General features: G+C 44.4%; 1 protein-coding gene across 4 annotated transcripts in view; it reads right to left on the reverse strand.

Moving 5' to 3' along the window:
• CDKL5 (cyclin dependent kinase like 5) overlaps positions 1–15282 on the reverse strand; it is a 1167948-nt gene that overhangs the window by 122425 nt on the left and 1030241 nt on the right. For all 4 annotated transcript variants that reach the window (XM_085622653.1, XM_085622651.1, XM_085622652.1 and 1 more), the window contains exons 14-15: positions 13976–14074; positions 13397–13502 (exon numbers count right to left, since the gene is read on the reverse strand). In XM_085622653.1, coding sequence (XP_085478779.1) covers positions 13397–13502; positions 13976–14074 — 205 coding nt within the window. The remainder of the gene's footprint in view (positions 1–13396; positions 13503–13975; positions 14075–15282) is intronic.

A 15282-nucleotide genomic window follows, 5' to 3' on the forward strand; every position in this document is an offset into this window, starting at 1 on the left:
GCTTTGTTTCTCATAAAGAGCTGGGTCGAAAATATTTGATTGATCATCTTCGTGCAGCTCCTTTATTATTATGGCTTTTGATTTGGAGAGACCTGCCTGTGGAATTTAATTGGGAGATCGGGAGTGGGACTGTCTGAAGTTTGATGGGGCCTCTAACATCCCATGGTACAATTATATTAGAAAACTTTGTCCTGAATTAGGTAGAGCAGATTTGTTTACACATCCTTGGATTATTTGTCAAAAGGACAAACACGGGGTACAAGATTAATTGGATTTACTTTGCACCCCTGAGAAGGAACAACAAGACAAGACCTCTGCAATACCTCAGTTAGGTCTCATCTGTTAGTAAAGACTAGACATGGGATGGAACCCTATGTGACAATTTAGTTCATCGTATGATTGATGGTTGTTAAATAAATTCAGGGCGAGCTCAATTAATCTTTCTTTAGGTTTTCCTCTAGGTTCGTCCAAATTTGACGATGCTAATACCTGCCCATGTGACCATGTATCTGTTAAAACATTTATGCATTTTTTTAATGTATAATTTATACATTTATTTGTCAAGAATTTGGTTCATTGGCTGAAAACCTGCATTTTTATCAATTGTAGACCGGCATTTCTTTATTTACATGTTTTAGATCGGTCTAATTATTTGTTACTCTTTATTTCGGTTCATAGCCATCCTGAACTGCAGACAATGGTTATTTGTGATTTTATTGTTGTTTTTCTTAGTTACGCTGTTTTCACCTAATAAACTTTTAATTGATTAAATGACTGATTGATGTCACTTGACATCATCCGTTATCAACCTACCAAACACCTATGTTTGGTCAATCAAGGGTTACCATCTGAGTTCTTTTACCTTCTTGAATTCAAAACTCAGGAATGACATGATCGGCGTTTGTTATTTTGCTGATGTTTCACACCATTTTTCCTCTGTTATTCAGTTTGAACTGTGAACTAACAAGTGTTTTGAATAAAAGTACTGTATAAATTCAAATGATTAAATGAACATTTTTTCTAAAAATGTTGGAACATTGATTCAATAGGGTTTCCTGTTTATTCTAATATTTATAATTAATTTAGAGCCTTAGTAAAGTGTAAAATGAATTAGCTGCAGAATCAGAGGTACTTAAAAAACCTCAACATTACACAGTAATGCTCTAAGAATATAAACTAAAGGAAAATGTAGTTTCCACTTAGAACAGGGGGACACTCGCTGAGAACGGAAACTGAGAGATGGGATTGAGACTAATAAGGGATAAATCCATATGTTATTTCTGAAATTGCTGAATACAAAACTTAAACCATGCTCTGCCTTGAAAAGTGCTTGGCAAATTTTTTGTACCGAATGTTTTTAAAAACTGATGTATTGGTAATTGATCCTTTACGTATAATGGCTACCTCTGTCTCATCAGATCAAGTTGCCTTTTTACAGTTTTAGCTCGTTTTAAAATTTGTATTGAAATAGTACGATGAAGTTTAAAGTCCATGGTAAGGAACTGATTACCAGTCAGGTGGAGCAATATATCACCCTTGGATACTGCTGATCATGAATGAACCTGTATTTCCACACCTGGTTTTCCTCAGGAGTGTGAGCATGGGACCTGACACTGGCCGGAAATTCAGGCTGGTAAAATCGCATGAGTCTTTGGCTGCAACAATAGCCAAGCCTCAACCCTCGGTCCGCACCAAAAGTTTTCTTCGGCAACACTCTGCCCTGCCAAAACTATTCTCCCCTTTGCCTCCACAAAGCAGGCAGCGGCGCCTGGAAAATACGCTGATTGGAGGGGTGGGAAAATGGATTAATAAATTTTAAAAAATTAAAAACATAAATAAAATTAAATACATAAAAGAAATAGCATGTTTTCCGGAGACACGTCCTCACCAATCCTGATGCTGCATGAGAGCAGTGCTAGGATTGGAGGGAGCGGTCTCTCTCGCCGCTCCCAAGGACACTGGAGGCTTGTGTAGGCTCTCAACCTGGCTGTCTTGGAATGCCAGGTTGAGAGCTTTATTGTGCGCATGTCAGGCTGGCCGTCGTCTTGACACTCGGTTTAGGACGGGTTGATGGAAAATAAAATGGAATGAATTAACTTCATTACCATTTTATTTTTCGTCTCTGGGGCATTTCTGGGGCAATTAAGTGAGGCGACGCTCCTCCGTACCTCCGTAAATGGGAACATTAAACCCCTCAGAGCAGGGAACACGGTGCGGAATTCCACACAGTAATTCCATGTCTACGTGGTTTCAAGGTATCTAACTCGCAGTAGTTGGAATTCCATGTGGAGATACCGGCCGGTAATATTAACTCTGGCTGCTGGGAATCTCTGCATGGAATTCCATTTAACTCATAAGCAAGGCCTATGTGTATTTTAAGGAACTGGTCACAATAAGCCTTGTGGTCAGCGGCGCTTAAATCAGAACTATAAACATCACCACTCGAAACAGCAAAATCACCTTTTTACAGTATTCATACCCCAATGCCAAAGAGCAACTTGACAGCAAGAGACCCCTGACTCCTGTTCTAGTGCTGCAGTGGGCTGGACTAGTAAGGAGACAGAGGGGACAATATGGCAGCTGCATTTTCGGTGGCAGGAGGCAAGAGGCTGCATAGTTGCCAACTGACCCGTTTTTGCAGGGCTAGTCCCGGGTAATATTGTTGCAGAAACTGTTCCTCTTTATTACACACAGGTACGCAAACAAGAACTTTCTATCTGCAGCGGCCCTGGGCTGCAAAGTGTCCCGGTATTTTTTTTTCAAAGGTTGCCAACTATGAGGTTGTTATATTCGGAAACCACTGCACCGTGATGCACCATGTGACACTTTAGTGAAGCCACCAGGGATCCCTGCAGACATTGGAGTGCGAAGGTGACGTCAAATGACCGGAGATCTGGGCTTCGCAACTACTGCATATTCCAACTCTACGCTTAAAATGCGTTTCCCTCCTGCTTTAGGATTCGCTGATGCATCTGTGCTTTCTTTTGATTATTCAGATCATGCTCATGCTCTACAAATTGTATCTAAAAAGTGTTTTGATGTAGGAATAAATAATTCATTCTAACTTTGTAACTTGTCATGTTGCATTACAGAACTTCCTTTTCTTCAAGAGCTGTAAGGACAGAGCATATTTGTTAAAACTCCAAGCACAGCCCACTGTACATGGAGGCGGTTGAGATAAATATGCCTTACAAGAGTTGAAGGTTTAAAAATATATATATATAATGCAACTAACAGCTATATAATGCTAGAATAACAGAATATAAAATCATTTCCAATGAGAGGACAATTAAGAATGTTCCGAGATCCGTTTGGGAAAAAAACGAGCACTTTGTAGTGGAACATGTATAAATCATGTTCAAATAGCCATGACATTACCAGACATCATGACAGGCAAGGCAAATGAGCGCTTTAAACTACGGGTCGTCTCACATTTGTGTCCATATCCAGAGACTCAGCTGTGAACAGTGCAGCATGTGCACTGGCACCTGGGCCCAGTGTTCTCAGGGGCCCACTTTACCCCAATTGTAGCTTTTTACAACCAAACCAAGGAATGGGGCTCATTTCCCATTGTCTGCATTAGGGCCCTAGCCACCCTTGCTACAATCCTATCTGCCATTGACATCCTTTAGACACCTACCATGGAACAAATGAGAGCGGCTGATGATGCGCCTTCGAGGCATCCACCAAAGGTGATGCAGGTCGAGCCGCCACCGACTCCCTAAGACTTCCTTTTCCCCAGGGCACAAGTCCTAAAAAAAGAAGTGGGGGGACTAACCTAGTTAGGCAGTATGCAGGTGACCTCACATGCGTACCATCACGCACGCAACACCACAGCACATGACATCACGGTGCACGACATCACGGCGCACAACATCACGGCCCACAAAATCAGGGCACACGAGCTCAGACATGGCATCACAGGAATTGACATCATAGAAAGTGGCATCACAAGCCACGACTTTACAGTAAGTGGCATCACAAGAAGTGACATCAGATCTAAAGTCCTCACATATATGTTTAGCAGGTCTGGCATGTGTACATCTGAGCGCATTGCGAGGATAATAGCACAGTGAGCTATGGATGATGAAATGTGACTTCTACACCTTGTAGTCCCCCAGTTTTATGTAACACATCCTGTAAATGCATTTACAAATGTATTTAATTTATTGTATATGTAACATGCACGTCTGATGTAAAGCGCTCTGACACCCTGCATTGGGATGAGTAGGGCTATACAAGAAAAAATGGTGGTACTTAAATTATTTCAACTCCTCCTCAGGGGCAGTAAGCTCTAAATAAATGCAATTTTGTTTTGTGTAAATACTGGGAAAGACCAGCACATCTGTCATTCTTACAGTGCATGCATATCTCCTAAACCAGGATTGAACAAAGTGAAAAGCTGCCTCTCTTAAGTATGTGTAAAGTGCTAACAAGGTTTGAGCCTTTGTTCCCCTCTGCTTCATTTTAATCAGGTGTGAGGCTCCTGACTGCTCCCAGCCAAGAGACTCGAATAAAAGGAGGCCGATGGCCCCTCAAATTCGGCCTTTGTTATGGACCCACACAGTAGGGAAGGTAGTCCCAGTAGAGCAAACTTGAGAAGCACACACATTTGAGGGCCTCTTATAAAAAAAACACACTAGTAAAACAATGTTTGTCGTCCAATGTTATTTAATCACATTGAACATATGCTCTTATATCACCAAGAAATAAAAATATGTACCAAGTAAGTGCCCCACGCAAAAGGGGGGGAAGAGAAAGGAAAAGGTAGTGTGCATCAAGTGAGGGTAGGAAAAGTGAGAAGGGAAGGTCGTGACAATACATCCATCACATCAATATCTACAATAAAACCGGCTTTCCTCAGCCTCGCAGTTAACAGAAACTGAATACCAGGCCATTGTTCGTAATATCACAGTTGAAAATCACTGTGGATCAAACTGGTAAAACAGGGAAACAAAGTCGACGTTTTGACCCCACTATGGAGTAGGCTGCTTAAGTCCTTACGACGGGATCTTCCTCTGGCCTGAATAGGGGCACCTGGGAATGTTAACAAAGGAGGTACATAAACCATCATCAACTGGATGGTTGGATAGTGTGGGAGGGCCAAATGGCTCCAGGACGAGAGAGCGGAAGGATGGCACTTCGCATGAAATACGAGGGTTCCACAACACCTCTTATGATCAGGAAAATGGGTAGTAAAAATTCAAACATTCAAATCAGGTATGGCCCAAAAGATTCCAAGGTTCCGAATTACACTGTAAAGTAGAAACACAGTTGGGCCAGTCGTATATTAGGGCCCATGGGTGCCGTTAATCTGCTGCCATCAGAAGTCCGTCCGTCTATGGTAGGCGAAGGGCCCAGCAGGAGTCTAAAATCAGAAAGCCCCGTCCCCGCCTGCACGTTGTTGCTTGTTGCAGATGGACAGCAGACAACGTACAGGCGCTGCTGAAAGTGTCCCGGTGTTTGGAAATTGTGCTGGGACCAAATCAGCACATTAGTCAGTGGGGCCCAAATTCTTGGCAGGGTTGATGGCGTTCACCCTGTGAAAATAGTGGGTGGACACCGTCCACCCGCGTGTACCCCCGACTCGTGCTCTGCTGTTCCCACACTTTCTGATGCATGCAGGTGGTGTGCCGGTCTAGAGGTAGACCACAGTAGGAGTTAGACCTTTAGTGAGAGTCCTGAATGCAGAAAGCTGTTGCAGAGTGGGACGAAAAGCATAACACCTGAGGCCTGGTTTGCTCCCGTTTCCATGCGATTAACTGACAGGCGGGCACAAGTCATTGATATTGGCGAGCTCACAAAGATAACTTTTGAAATTATGTCACTGCCTGCGAGCGGCAACTTGATATGGTGTGTTGTATGATCAATAAACCGCACCCAAAGTTACCCCAAAATAAGTCTTGCCTCTAGTGCAGTCCTGGGAAAAGTGGAACGTTAAAGTGATGTGATGTCAAGGTGGTGTTTTTGTCATGGCCTTATGGCCTGACTTCTTGGGTTAAGGAAGAGGCCCAAAGGGCGAAGGAGGCCTTAAGGGGCCATAGACATAACCTGACAGTGGGCCCAAAACAGCCTAGGCGGCGGTGCCCGGGTAAGATGGGGCCGGAGCAAAAAGGACGACCCCTCACCCCTGTTTGGCTATCCCGTCTCTGTATAAAGGGCAGGAATAAACAAGTAAAGCGCACGCAAAAAGCACGCCAGGTAGAGGCATGACACATGGAGCAAATGGACCAATAGTAGCAAGTTGAAACCAGGAATCTGAAGTATACGAGAAACAGTCAAAAACACCCAACTGGTAACAAAGTGAAGGATGCAAAGTCATTGATATTAGTGAAACACAATGCTAAGTTTTTAAATGATGTCACTGCCTGCAAGACACAAATTGATATGGTGCGTTGTATTATCCATAAACTGCTGACAATGTTACCCCACTATGAGTCTCACGTCCAGTGCAATTCTGGTGAAAGTGGAACGTTAAAGTGATGTGCTGTCAAGATGGGGTTTGTTCATGGCAGTATGGCCCGACTTCTAGGATTAATAGCATGTACGAATATCATATGTTACTGAAGTATGTCTGATACTTTAAGAGTAAACATTCTAATGGTTGCTTTCCACTCGTACTGCATGGAGGTTATTACGCAATTTAACTCTACACTTTTTCAGTAAGTTCTATGTAGTGTTTTACTCAGTCCTCCACCTGTACATCATTGTCTTCAGAGACCATCATCGGATCCCTTCTCCTCACCATATTGCTGTATCCTACCATTACTACCACTGCTTCTCCTTCCCAGGGCTAACATTCCTTTGCAAGTAGCTTTCCCACTTTTTTTTGCGTTTTTTTTAAGTAGAAGTTCTTTGTGCTCTTTCTTAATTTAGTATCTCCTCCTCCTTTTCTGACATTTACTTAGACCTGTCAGCGATCCCTTTTCTAGTTCTCCTCCACCTCTTTCAGTACAGATACTGGCTGACACTCACACACCCTACCTCTTTTATGTTGCTATGGCAATTTATCCATGTAGACTCGTCCACTTTAGTTACATTATTGAAGACCAGTGGGCACACCAATGGACTAAATACATTTGCTACTCTGCTACTTCCTTCATCTTCTCAGGGATTCAGTAACCTACAGCTTATCTGCTTTGGTAGTAACCAGGCTTGAAACACCCGCCGGACTGTAAGGGCTATAGCCACCCGTCTACCACCCATCATACGCCGTGGCCCAGGATGTGCAGCTTCCGCTTCCAGGACAAACGCACTACTTGAACTGTCATAGGCTGGGCCAGGGCTGACGCCTCAAACTCAGTAAAAGTATTTCACAGGCCTTCAAAAGACCATCACTTAACAAATCTTTGTGTTTTCACTTCTTCCTATGACCCCTGCAGCCCAATCCTTTAAAGGGCTGCTGCCAGAACGGAAGAATGTATTTCAGAGAAAATACCCAGGCTATCAAGCAGAGCCACGCAAATGGTAGAGCGCGGACTGTAAGAAAGCGTGCCATTAGGACCCGGCGACCTGGGAGTCCGGCCATGCCCTCCAGACTCCCGGGTCATCCGATAGGCGACTGAAGAATCACTTCCAGGGCAGGATGTGACATCACTTCCTGCCGGGACCGGCAATGGGGGGGAGGAGTTGGTGGGGGCCTATTTAGGGCACCTGGCCCTGGCCCTCATCCTCTCTTTTCTACAGTGCCGGCCCTGGTCACAGTGGACTCCATCTGAATCTTCGTGGAGCCATCCTGTTTCTTTTGTCTCCTCTGCAGGTGGTGGTCGACGATCGGACGACAGGAACAGGGGCCGGTGCGCGTCGTCATCGACGGACAGAAGTGGTCGTCGAGGAAGTTCCACCGATCTTCGAGGGGTCGAAGGAGTGCACTGGGCCATCATAGCAGCACGGTCTTCAAGTCCAGGGGATATAGGCGGCAGGAAGCGCAAAACGAGTTGGTGGTTGGTGTGCTTTTCCAGCACACAGAGGTAAAGGGTGGGGCCTTCGGCTGGTTCAGTGGGCAGTCGCGGGGGAGGCATTGAGCATTTGGTATTGCCATTGGTGGGAACGGGATTTTGTGACCCCTCAAGTCCTTTTTCCTACGGCTGCCCGGGGCATTAAGTGGAAGGGGGAGTAGCTCGTTGTTTATTTCCCTCCCTCACCCCTCCTCCTCACATAACAACTGAGCGTTTAGGGTCCCACCACATTAAGCAAAGGGCGAAGAGTAGCTGATTTCCGGGGTTGCTCGTATTTAGCGATTGCCAGATTCTGATTCACCACAAGAACGGCAGTCAGAGGAGGTTGGTCGACCGCCCGCCAGTGAAGTGCCACAGGGGACACCCAACATGACTGCATTACCGGCTATAGTACAACCAGTGGTCCCTGGTTCAAATGATGTAGGTGCAGTACTGGCTCAGATACATGGGGCGCTGAGGGCATTGGCTCCCGCATCCCCATGTACAATGGCGGTAGTGCAGGCACCTGCGGCGAGTGTCTTGATGGGGGAGGAGGACCGGCCCAGGGTTTAATAGCGCAGTTAGCAGCACCTTCATCTGGGAGCCAGGGCAGCAGTGCCTCAGAGGCCCCGTGGGCATCCTACCGGCCTTAGAGGGCACCATGAGTGAATTGCATAAACAAATAGAACTAATGGCGCAGGCGAAGGATGGACCAAGCACAGCCCCTATGGCAGTGGGTCAAGAGCCCCCAGCAAATCCAAGTGCACCCACAGGTGCCCCAACAGGTAAGGGGTCCGAGGCAGCAGTCAAGAGTCTTGGTGGCGGGGTAAGGTTCTGGGGGGCAAGATACATTGTTGTCCAAACCTGGGAAATTAGCCTCTCATGTTCCTTCTGATATTAAGGAAAAGATTTGAAAGGGGGAGTTCATAGACATATTCTCATTGATAAGGCCTAAAAGGAGAGAGGTGGCGATAAAAGAAAAGGAGGGGTGGGATAGCTCTTCCAAGGAGAGGAAGCCGAAGGTAGAAGAGTCAATCACGAATTGGCTCTTTGGTTTTAATGTTTTTGCAACAGTGATACTCGAAAGGAAGCCTGAGCTAGCGGCACCATTGATATTTTATTCTAACAAAATGTTGAAGGCACATGCAATGTACAGCGGGATGGCACGGTTAGATTATGATAGGGATTTCAGATGGGCAAAAGTAGAGGATCCCAAGATTGGCTGGGACCAGACAGAGGTGAATGTTTAGTTGGAAAGCGTTAATAACAAGACACCAATGAAACAGCCCTTTTGTGCCACCCAGTGGGGATCCGATGAGAAAAAGGAGACCGGCAGGGCTTTCAAACGAAAAATGTGTACACGACCGGCCGGATCGTGTAAATTGAAGCAGGCCTGCGCCATTTTGTGGCCACTCATCCCATCCTGAATTCAAATGCATTAAAAAATACAAAGACAGGGGGAGGGATTACAAGGCATCAACTGGAAAACTTAAACTACGGCTGTAGTACAAACATCACATCACTTATATGCAACTGTATGCAGATAGCCTCAGAAATCCTCTACCTGCTTTGCAGACTTGGTAAAAATAGCAGAGCAAATAAGACCTGGCTCTTCGAACAGTAGCAGCTCCCCACCTCCCTAGCGCCTTGGAGACCCTCGCAGGTATGTAGTGCGCTTTACAAATGCCATGATTGATTGATTGATTGAACTCCATTCAAGTGTGGCTTGATCTGTTGTTCCTGAATAGTAAGAGCTACTCAAATGATTTCTTTTATTATAACTTTTTTTTATTGAGCAAAGGGGACGTCCCACAACCCGCTCGTTAAAACAACACTGAACAGCAGTGATTTAATGTATCGTTTTCAATCTACAATAAAGCAGACACATTTTGAAACTAATAAAAGGCATAACCTGGAAGAATTTACACTAGGATATTTCCTGCTCTGACCAGACTATTCAGAAGTATTACAATATCACCAAAGTGGGTGTATAAAATCTGACATTTGCATTTTCTCCACAAAAGCTACAAGTTCAGTATCTATGTATCTATGTATCTATGTATCTATCTATCTATCTATCTATCTATCTATCTACAAAAAGCAGTGCAATAACTTGAAGTTAAATAATTAAAGGCTAATGAAATGCAGAAAAAAGAAGCACACTTTCTTGGCAACCTCCAATTCTGTGCAATCAAACATAAGTAGAACGGATAACATGCATAAGTAATACAGGATGCTACAATCAGCACACAGCACATCTGATCACGTTTCTAAATGTGTTTAATTAATGTGGGAACTTGTATGCGTAGTCAAGATAGGACAATTATGGGAATATATTCTAACTAGTCTACTAAAGGGAAGGTCAAGTGCTAACGGGGGACTTGTTCAACTAAGAAGAAAACGAAGCAACGTTATTCATGATGTAGCCGTCTAGGCCCAATAGCCACTAACATTAATCCCTGTGTATTTTCCACTGGCCAAGGTCTGCCTGGACAATGGCCGTGCTGCAGCTACGAGGTTAACATTGCAGGGAGTAAACGTTAGATATTGGAAACCTGCATGAAAGTCTCTAACTATATGGAACAGAATGCATGTTATACTTATTCAGCCATAAAAAGTTTTGCTCTAGGATACAGGCCTGTGTTTCAATACTCCACAGGCGACGATTACAACTCAGATTAAACATAAAAAACTCCTGTGATTACTGAGGACTTTTCGAATTATACATAGCTTGCTTGACTTTACACCCATATACGAGCTACGACATGCTGTTAGCAGCATCTTCACCACGGAGTAATTCACAAATCCGGTCAGCAAAAACATGAAGTGGCTGCAACCATTCACAGGAAAACAGACACAAAGTCAAACCTACTACACTGCGGGGAGCACCGCCAGAGCTGTTAACAGGTCACAAAAAACGATGCAGGGAGGCAATAAGCGCATAATACCGGAATGAAGGAAAAGCCTCGATTTCCTTGAACCGTGTTTTATTGTTACGTTTTCTTCAGTGCATCCGTACTGAAGTAACAGCGAGTAACAGCGAAATGTTCACGCACACTCAGCCTAGTACTTGAAGGTATATTTATTTCTACTCCCGTCCCATAAACCAAAGCAAAAGACACACAATTGATGGACGAAATGCAGAACAAATCAAAACATTTACCCCCAGTCAAGAGATCTGGGTTAAATCCATCATTCTTTTGCTCACCATGCCACCCCAGTTTAGACCTGGCTATATGCAACTGGGGTGGTGGAGTGAGCTAAAGAATGATGATGGATTAAACCCAGATCAGTTGACTGGGGGTGAGTGTTTGATTTCCTCAGGCGCTCCGTCCATCATCCCTTTTGGTATCGCTTTGTTTGCCCTAAGTTGGCCGGGTATGCCCAGACGTGGGTCCCTTGCTCACTTTGCCACTGGATTCAAGATAGCCTGGCTGATGCGGGTTATGAACCCGAAACCGGTCCCAGGATGCTTGTTTCCGGTCCAGGGAAGACATGGCTTGGCAGTTCGGGCTGGACTGTTCCCATGAGGCACAGGGTCAGACGGATTTGCATATGGCCTTGTCTGAACTGAGGTGGTGGAGTGAGCTAAAGAATGATGATGGATTAAACCCAGATCAGTTGACTGGGGGTGAGTGTTTGATTTGCTCAGGCGCTCCGACCATCATCACTTTTGTTATTGCTTTGTTCGCCCTAAGTTGGCAGGGTATGCCCGGACGTGGGTCTCTTGCTCACTTTGCCACTGGATTCAAGATAGCCTGGCTGATGAGGGTTATGAACCCAAAACCGGTCCCAGGATGCTTGTTTCCGGTCCAGGGAAGACATGGCTTGGCAGTTCGGGCTGGACTGTTCCCATGAGGCACAGGGTCAGACTGATTTGCATATGGCCTTGTCTGAACTGGGGTGGTGGAGTGAGCTAAAGAATGATGATGGATTAAACCCAGATCAGTTGACTGGGGGTGAGTGTTTGATTTGCTCAGGCGCTCCGTCCATCATCCCTTTTGGTATCGCTTTGTTCGCCCTAAGTTGGCAGTGTATGCCCAGACGTGGGTCTCTTGCTCACTTTGCCACTGGATTCAAGATAGCCTGGCTGATGAGGGTTATGAACCCTGAAACCGGTCCCAGGATGCTTGTTTCTGGTCCAGGGAAGACATGGCTTGGCAGTTCGGGCTGGACTGTTCCCATGAGGCACAGGGTCAGACTGATTTGCATATGGCCTTGTCTGAACTGGGGTGGTGGAGTGAGCTAAAGAATGATGATGGATTAAACCCATATCAGTTGACTGGGGGTGAGTGTTTGATTTGCTCAGGCGCTCCGTCCATCATCCCTTTTGGTATCGCTTTGTTCGCCCTAAGTTGGTAGGGTATGCCCAGACGTGGGTCCGTTGCTCACTTTGCCACTGGATTCAAGATAGCCTGGCTGATAAGGGTCCATTATCCCTTTTGGTATCGCTTTGTTCACCCATAAACCAGCCTTTGCATGCTATCGTGGCACTCGTGCTTTAGCTGTAATCATCTTAAACTAAAGTACGGTTGCCCTGATTGCTTCAAAAGTAAGGAAATAGAAAAACACATTCTTTCTATTTCTTTACTTTTGAAGCAATCGCGGCACGGCGCTTTAGCTTAAGATGTACAAGTGCCGCGACTGTAACCAAAGTTAAAACAAGAGAAAAAATGACAGCCACACATCTTTTTTTCCCTCTTTACTTACTTTGGTTACAATGCGTATGCGGCGATTTTAACCAACGTAAATTAAGAAAAAAAATATTTGCAGCACGCATGCTGAATGTTACACGGCATGCTGAATGTTACAAGGCACGAACAGAAACTCAAAACTCAATGAAGAAAATAGTGCTTACAAGACTAAATAAGATGTGCCGTGTAACAACCGAAGTAAAGGGGCCAGTAGCCATGGGAGGTTACAAATGAAGACAAGGCAGTACTAAGGAGGGGCTAACAAGCCTAGTAACCAATCGGAAGCCAGCATTTACGAAGGGCAAATGCACAAGCCAATGAAAAATATGGGCGGAGAGTGAGTGGGGCTTCTCTTCCATACTCTACTACAACAGACCGCCAGAGCAGCATATGCGCGCTGACTCAGGCTCGGCCTAACAAATCAGGTAGCAGGTTGCAATAAATGAAAAAAAGGCCAAAGGCGCTTTTAATTCAGTGTAAATATTATCTTAAAAAAAATATATTGCACAATGAATCTTCACATATCTGCTTCATTTCAATAGAAGCATCCTGACTAATCAAGATAAAAACCACAAGCGTAAAATATCAGCAAAAACACCTTACATGTGTTGTGTTGAAAATTGGACCTAAAATTGCATGATTGATTACTTAGAATTTTATTCTCTCATCTTCACCATGCAAGAATTTCCATTGCCCCACATTCTAAATGGAACAGCACAATAATCCGTAGCTACAAACAAATATGGTATGATAGTGCAAATTTACCTCTGTAAAAACTTCCAACTCTCCTGGGCACAGTGTCGCTATAAATATGTCTATTTTCTTTCGATGACGATCCATCCTCACCATGGATTTCATGATAAACTGCTCCCTATTAGTCAACAAGTAACAAAAAGTATCAATAAGTGGGATGGACTGAAAAATAAGAGAAGACAGACTGGTTATGTCTTTCTTGGGAAGGAGTACATTGTTTATTAAACGAAGACATCTCACTAAAGCACTAACATGTCTGGAGCTCATGACAATATATTAAAAAACATACAGCATTTTCTAAGGAAGGCGATACATGAAATTAAATTAAATTAGTATTGTGACGTTTATTGTGATGTTTTTGATAGGATTTGAAACCTGCTATTTAAAAAATGAGATAAGAATTGTACATTTTAGTCATTATTATATTAAATAAACAAATATGGGTGAACATAATTAACAAGATATTACGAAGTACGTAATATTTCCAGCTGAATACAGCAACAAGATATCTAAAGAAACAGCACACAAAGTTACCATACCATAAAATTTGTACAATATTAAAAATAGTATTGCCCTTTAATCAATTCATACCTCAGACTTCTGACGGGTGTGGAAAGCAGCTGCGCCATCTCTTGAAGACTCTTTAGCTGTAGGCCTCGAATGGCTTCCCTCTGGTGCGATCGGGTCACCCTGATAACAAACACCAAAAGTATCACCCATTGTAGTTTTTATGGGGGCTACAAAATGTTTGAGCTGCTGTGTGCTAGAATATATACGTATGTTTTTTTGATTCTGAGTTAATAATATGTCCACGACTGTCCCAAAGAGAATCCTTAATTGGTTTCTGTTCTTGACACCCCAAAAATGCAAGTCTATGTCAGGACCAGAGGCTCTGATTATGCTAAGTCTTTCTTCGCTTTATTGCATCACAAATTTCATAGCAGCCCGAAAGACAAAACTTTGAGGAAAAAACATCAACTCCCATGAACCAAAGGGAGATCCACATCATAGTTCTTCCATAGTGTCCATGAAACCACATATAGTCCCTTCACACTGTTAGTTCCTCATCTTTCTTCGCTGCTTCGCAGCCAGTTAAGTGTGTTTTTTCTAATCTCATGCTTTGTGTAGAATTATGTTAGTAAAACTCTTTCCCTGCTGAGACGCGCCCCCCCGGGAAGATTCACAGAGTATTGTTAATTGCCCAATTATTGTGCGCGGTGCTCGTGGTTTAATTTCCAGATTCCCCCGGCCGCTGGAGTGCTTTTGCGCTCCTTACGTGGCTGGGGCCATTATGGTTGTGGTGCACTGAAGGCCCGCTAGGCGTATTGTCTTGTCTCGCTGACCCTGGTGCATGCGTCTCTTCAAATCGGACAGACCGTGCTGCAGGAGACGTGCAGACAGAGCGTTTCCCCCCGCTGTCTGACTTATGCCCGGGCTCCCGGGTCAGTATCCCTACATTATTTTGTTTATTGGACGCCCCGGTAGGGGTCTGTATTGCGGGTGAACTCTGGGTGATGTCTGAAGGCGTAAGATTGCACTGGCATTATCTCAGAGGTTTTAACCTCATTAAGGTGCACGGTGAGACAGTGGGGCCATGTCAGGAATTCCTAAGGGCTGTTTTTGTGCGCTAGGGTTCGTGCAAGCCCCATTGTGGACCTATGGTCTAAGCCTTTCACTGTCTGGGTCCCCCAGCTTCTATATATTTTAGGCATACTTGCGCTTCCATATGTCCTTCTACGAAGGAGGTATTAGCCTGACCTGCTGCAAATAATGGAGATGAAGGATTGCACTTATGAGGAGGATTCCCAAGCATATATACAATGGGACGACGATTTTTACGACGCTGTCGACTCCTCCATCTATAGGCTGGTTCATGAGGTGGTTGGGCCTATGGAACA

This window comes from Triturus cristatus, chromosome 8 (assembly GCF_964204655.1).
Source record: "Triturus cristatus chromosome 8, aTriCri1.1, whole genome shotgun sequence".
Taxonomy (NCBI): Eukaryota; Metazoa; Chordata; class Amphibia; order Caudata; family Salamandridae; genus Triturus; species Triturus cristatus.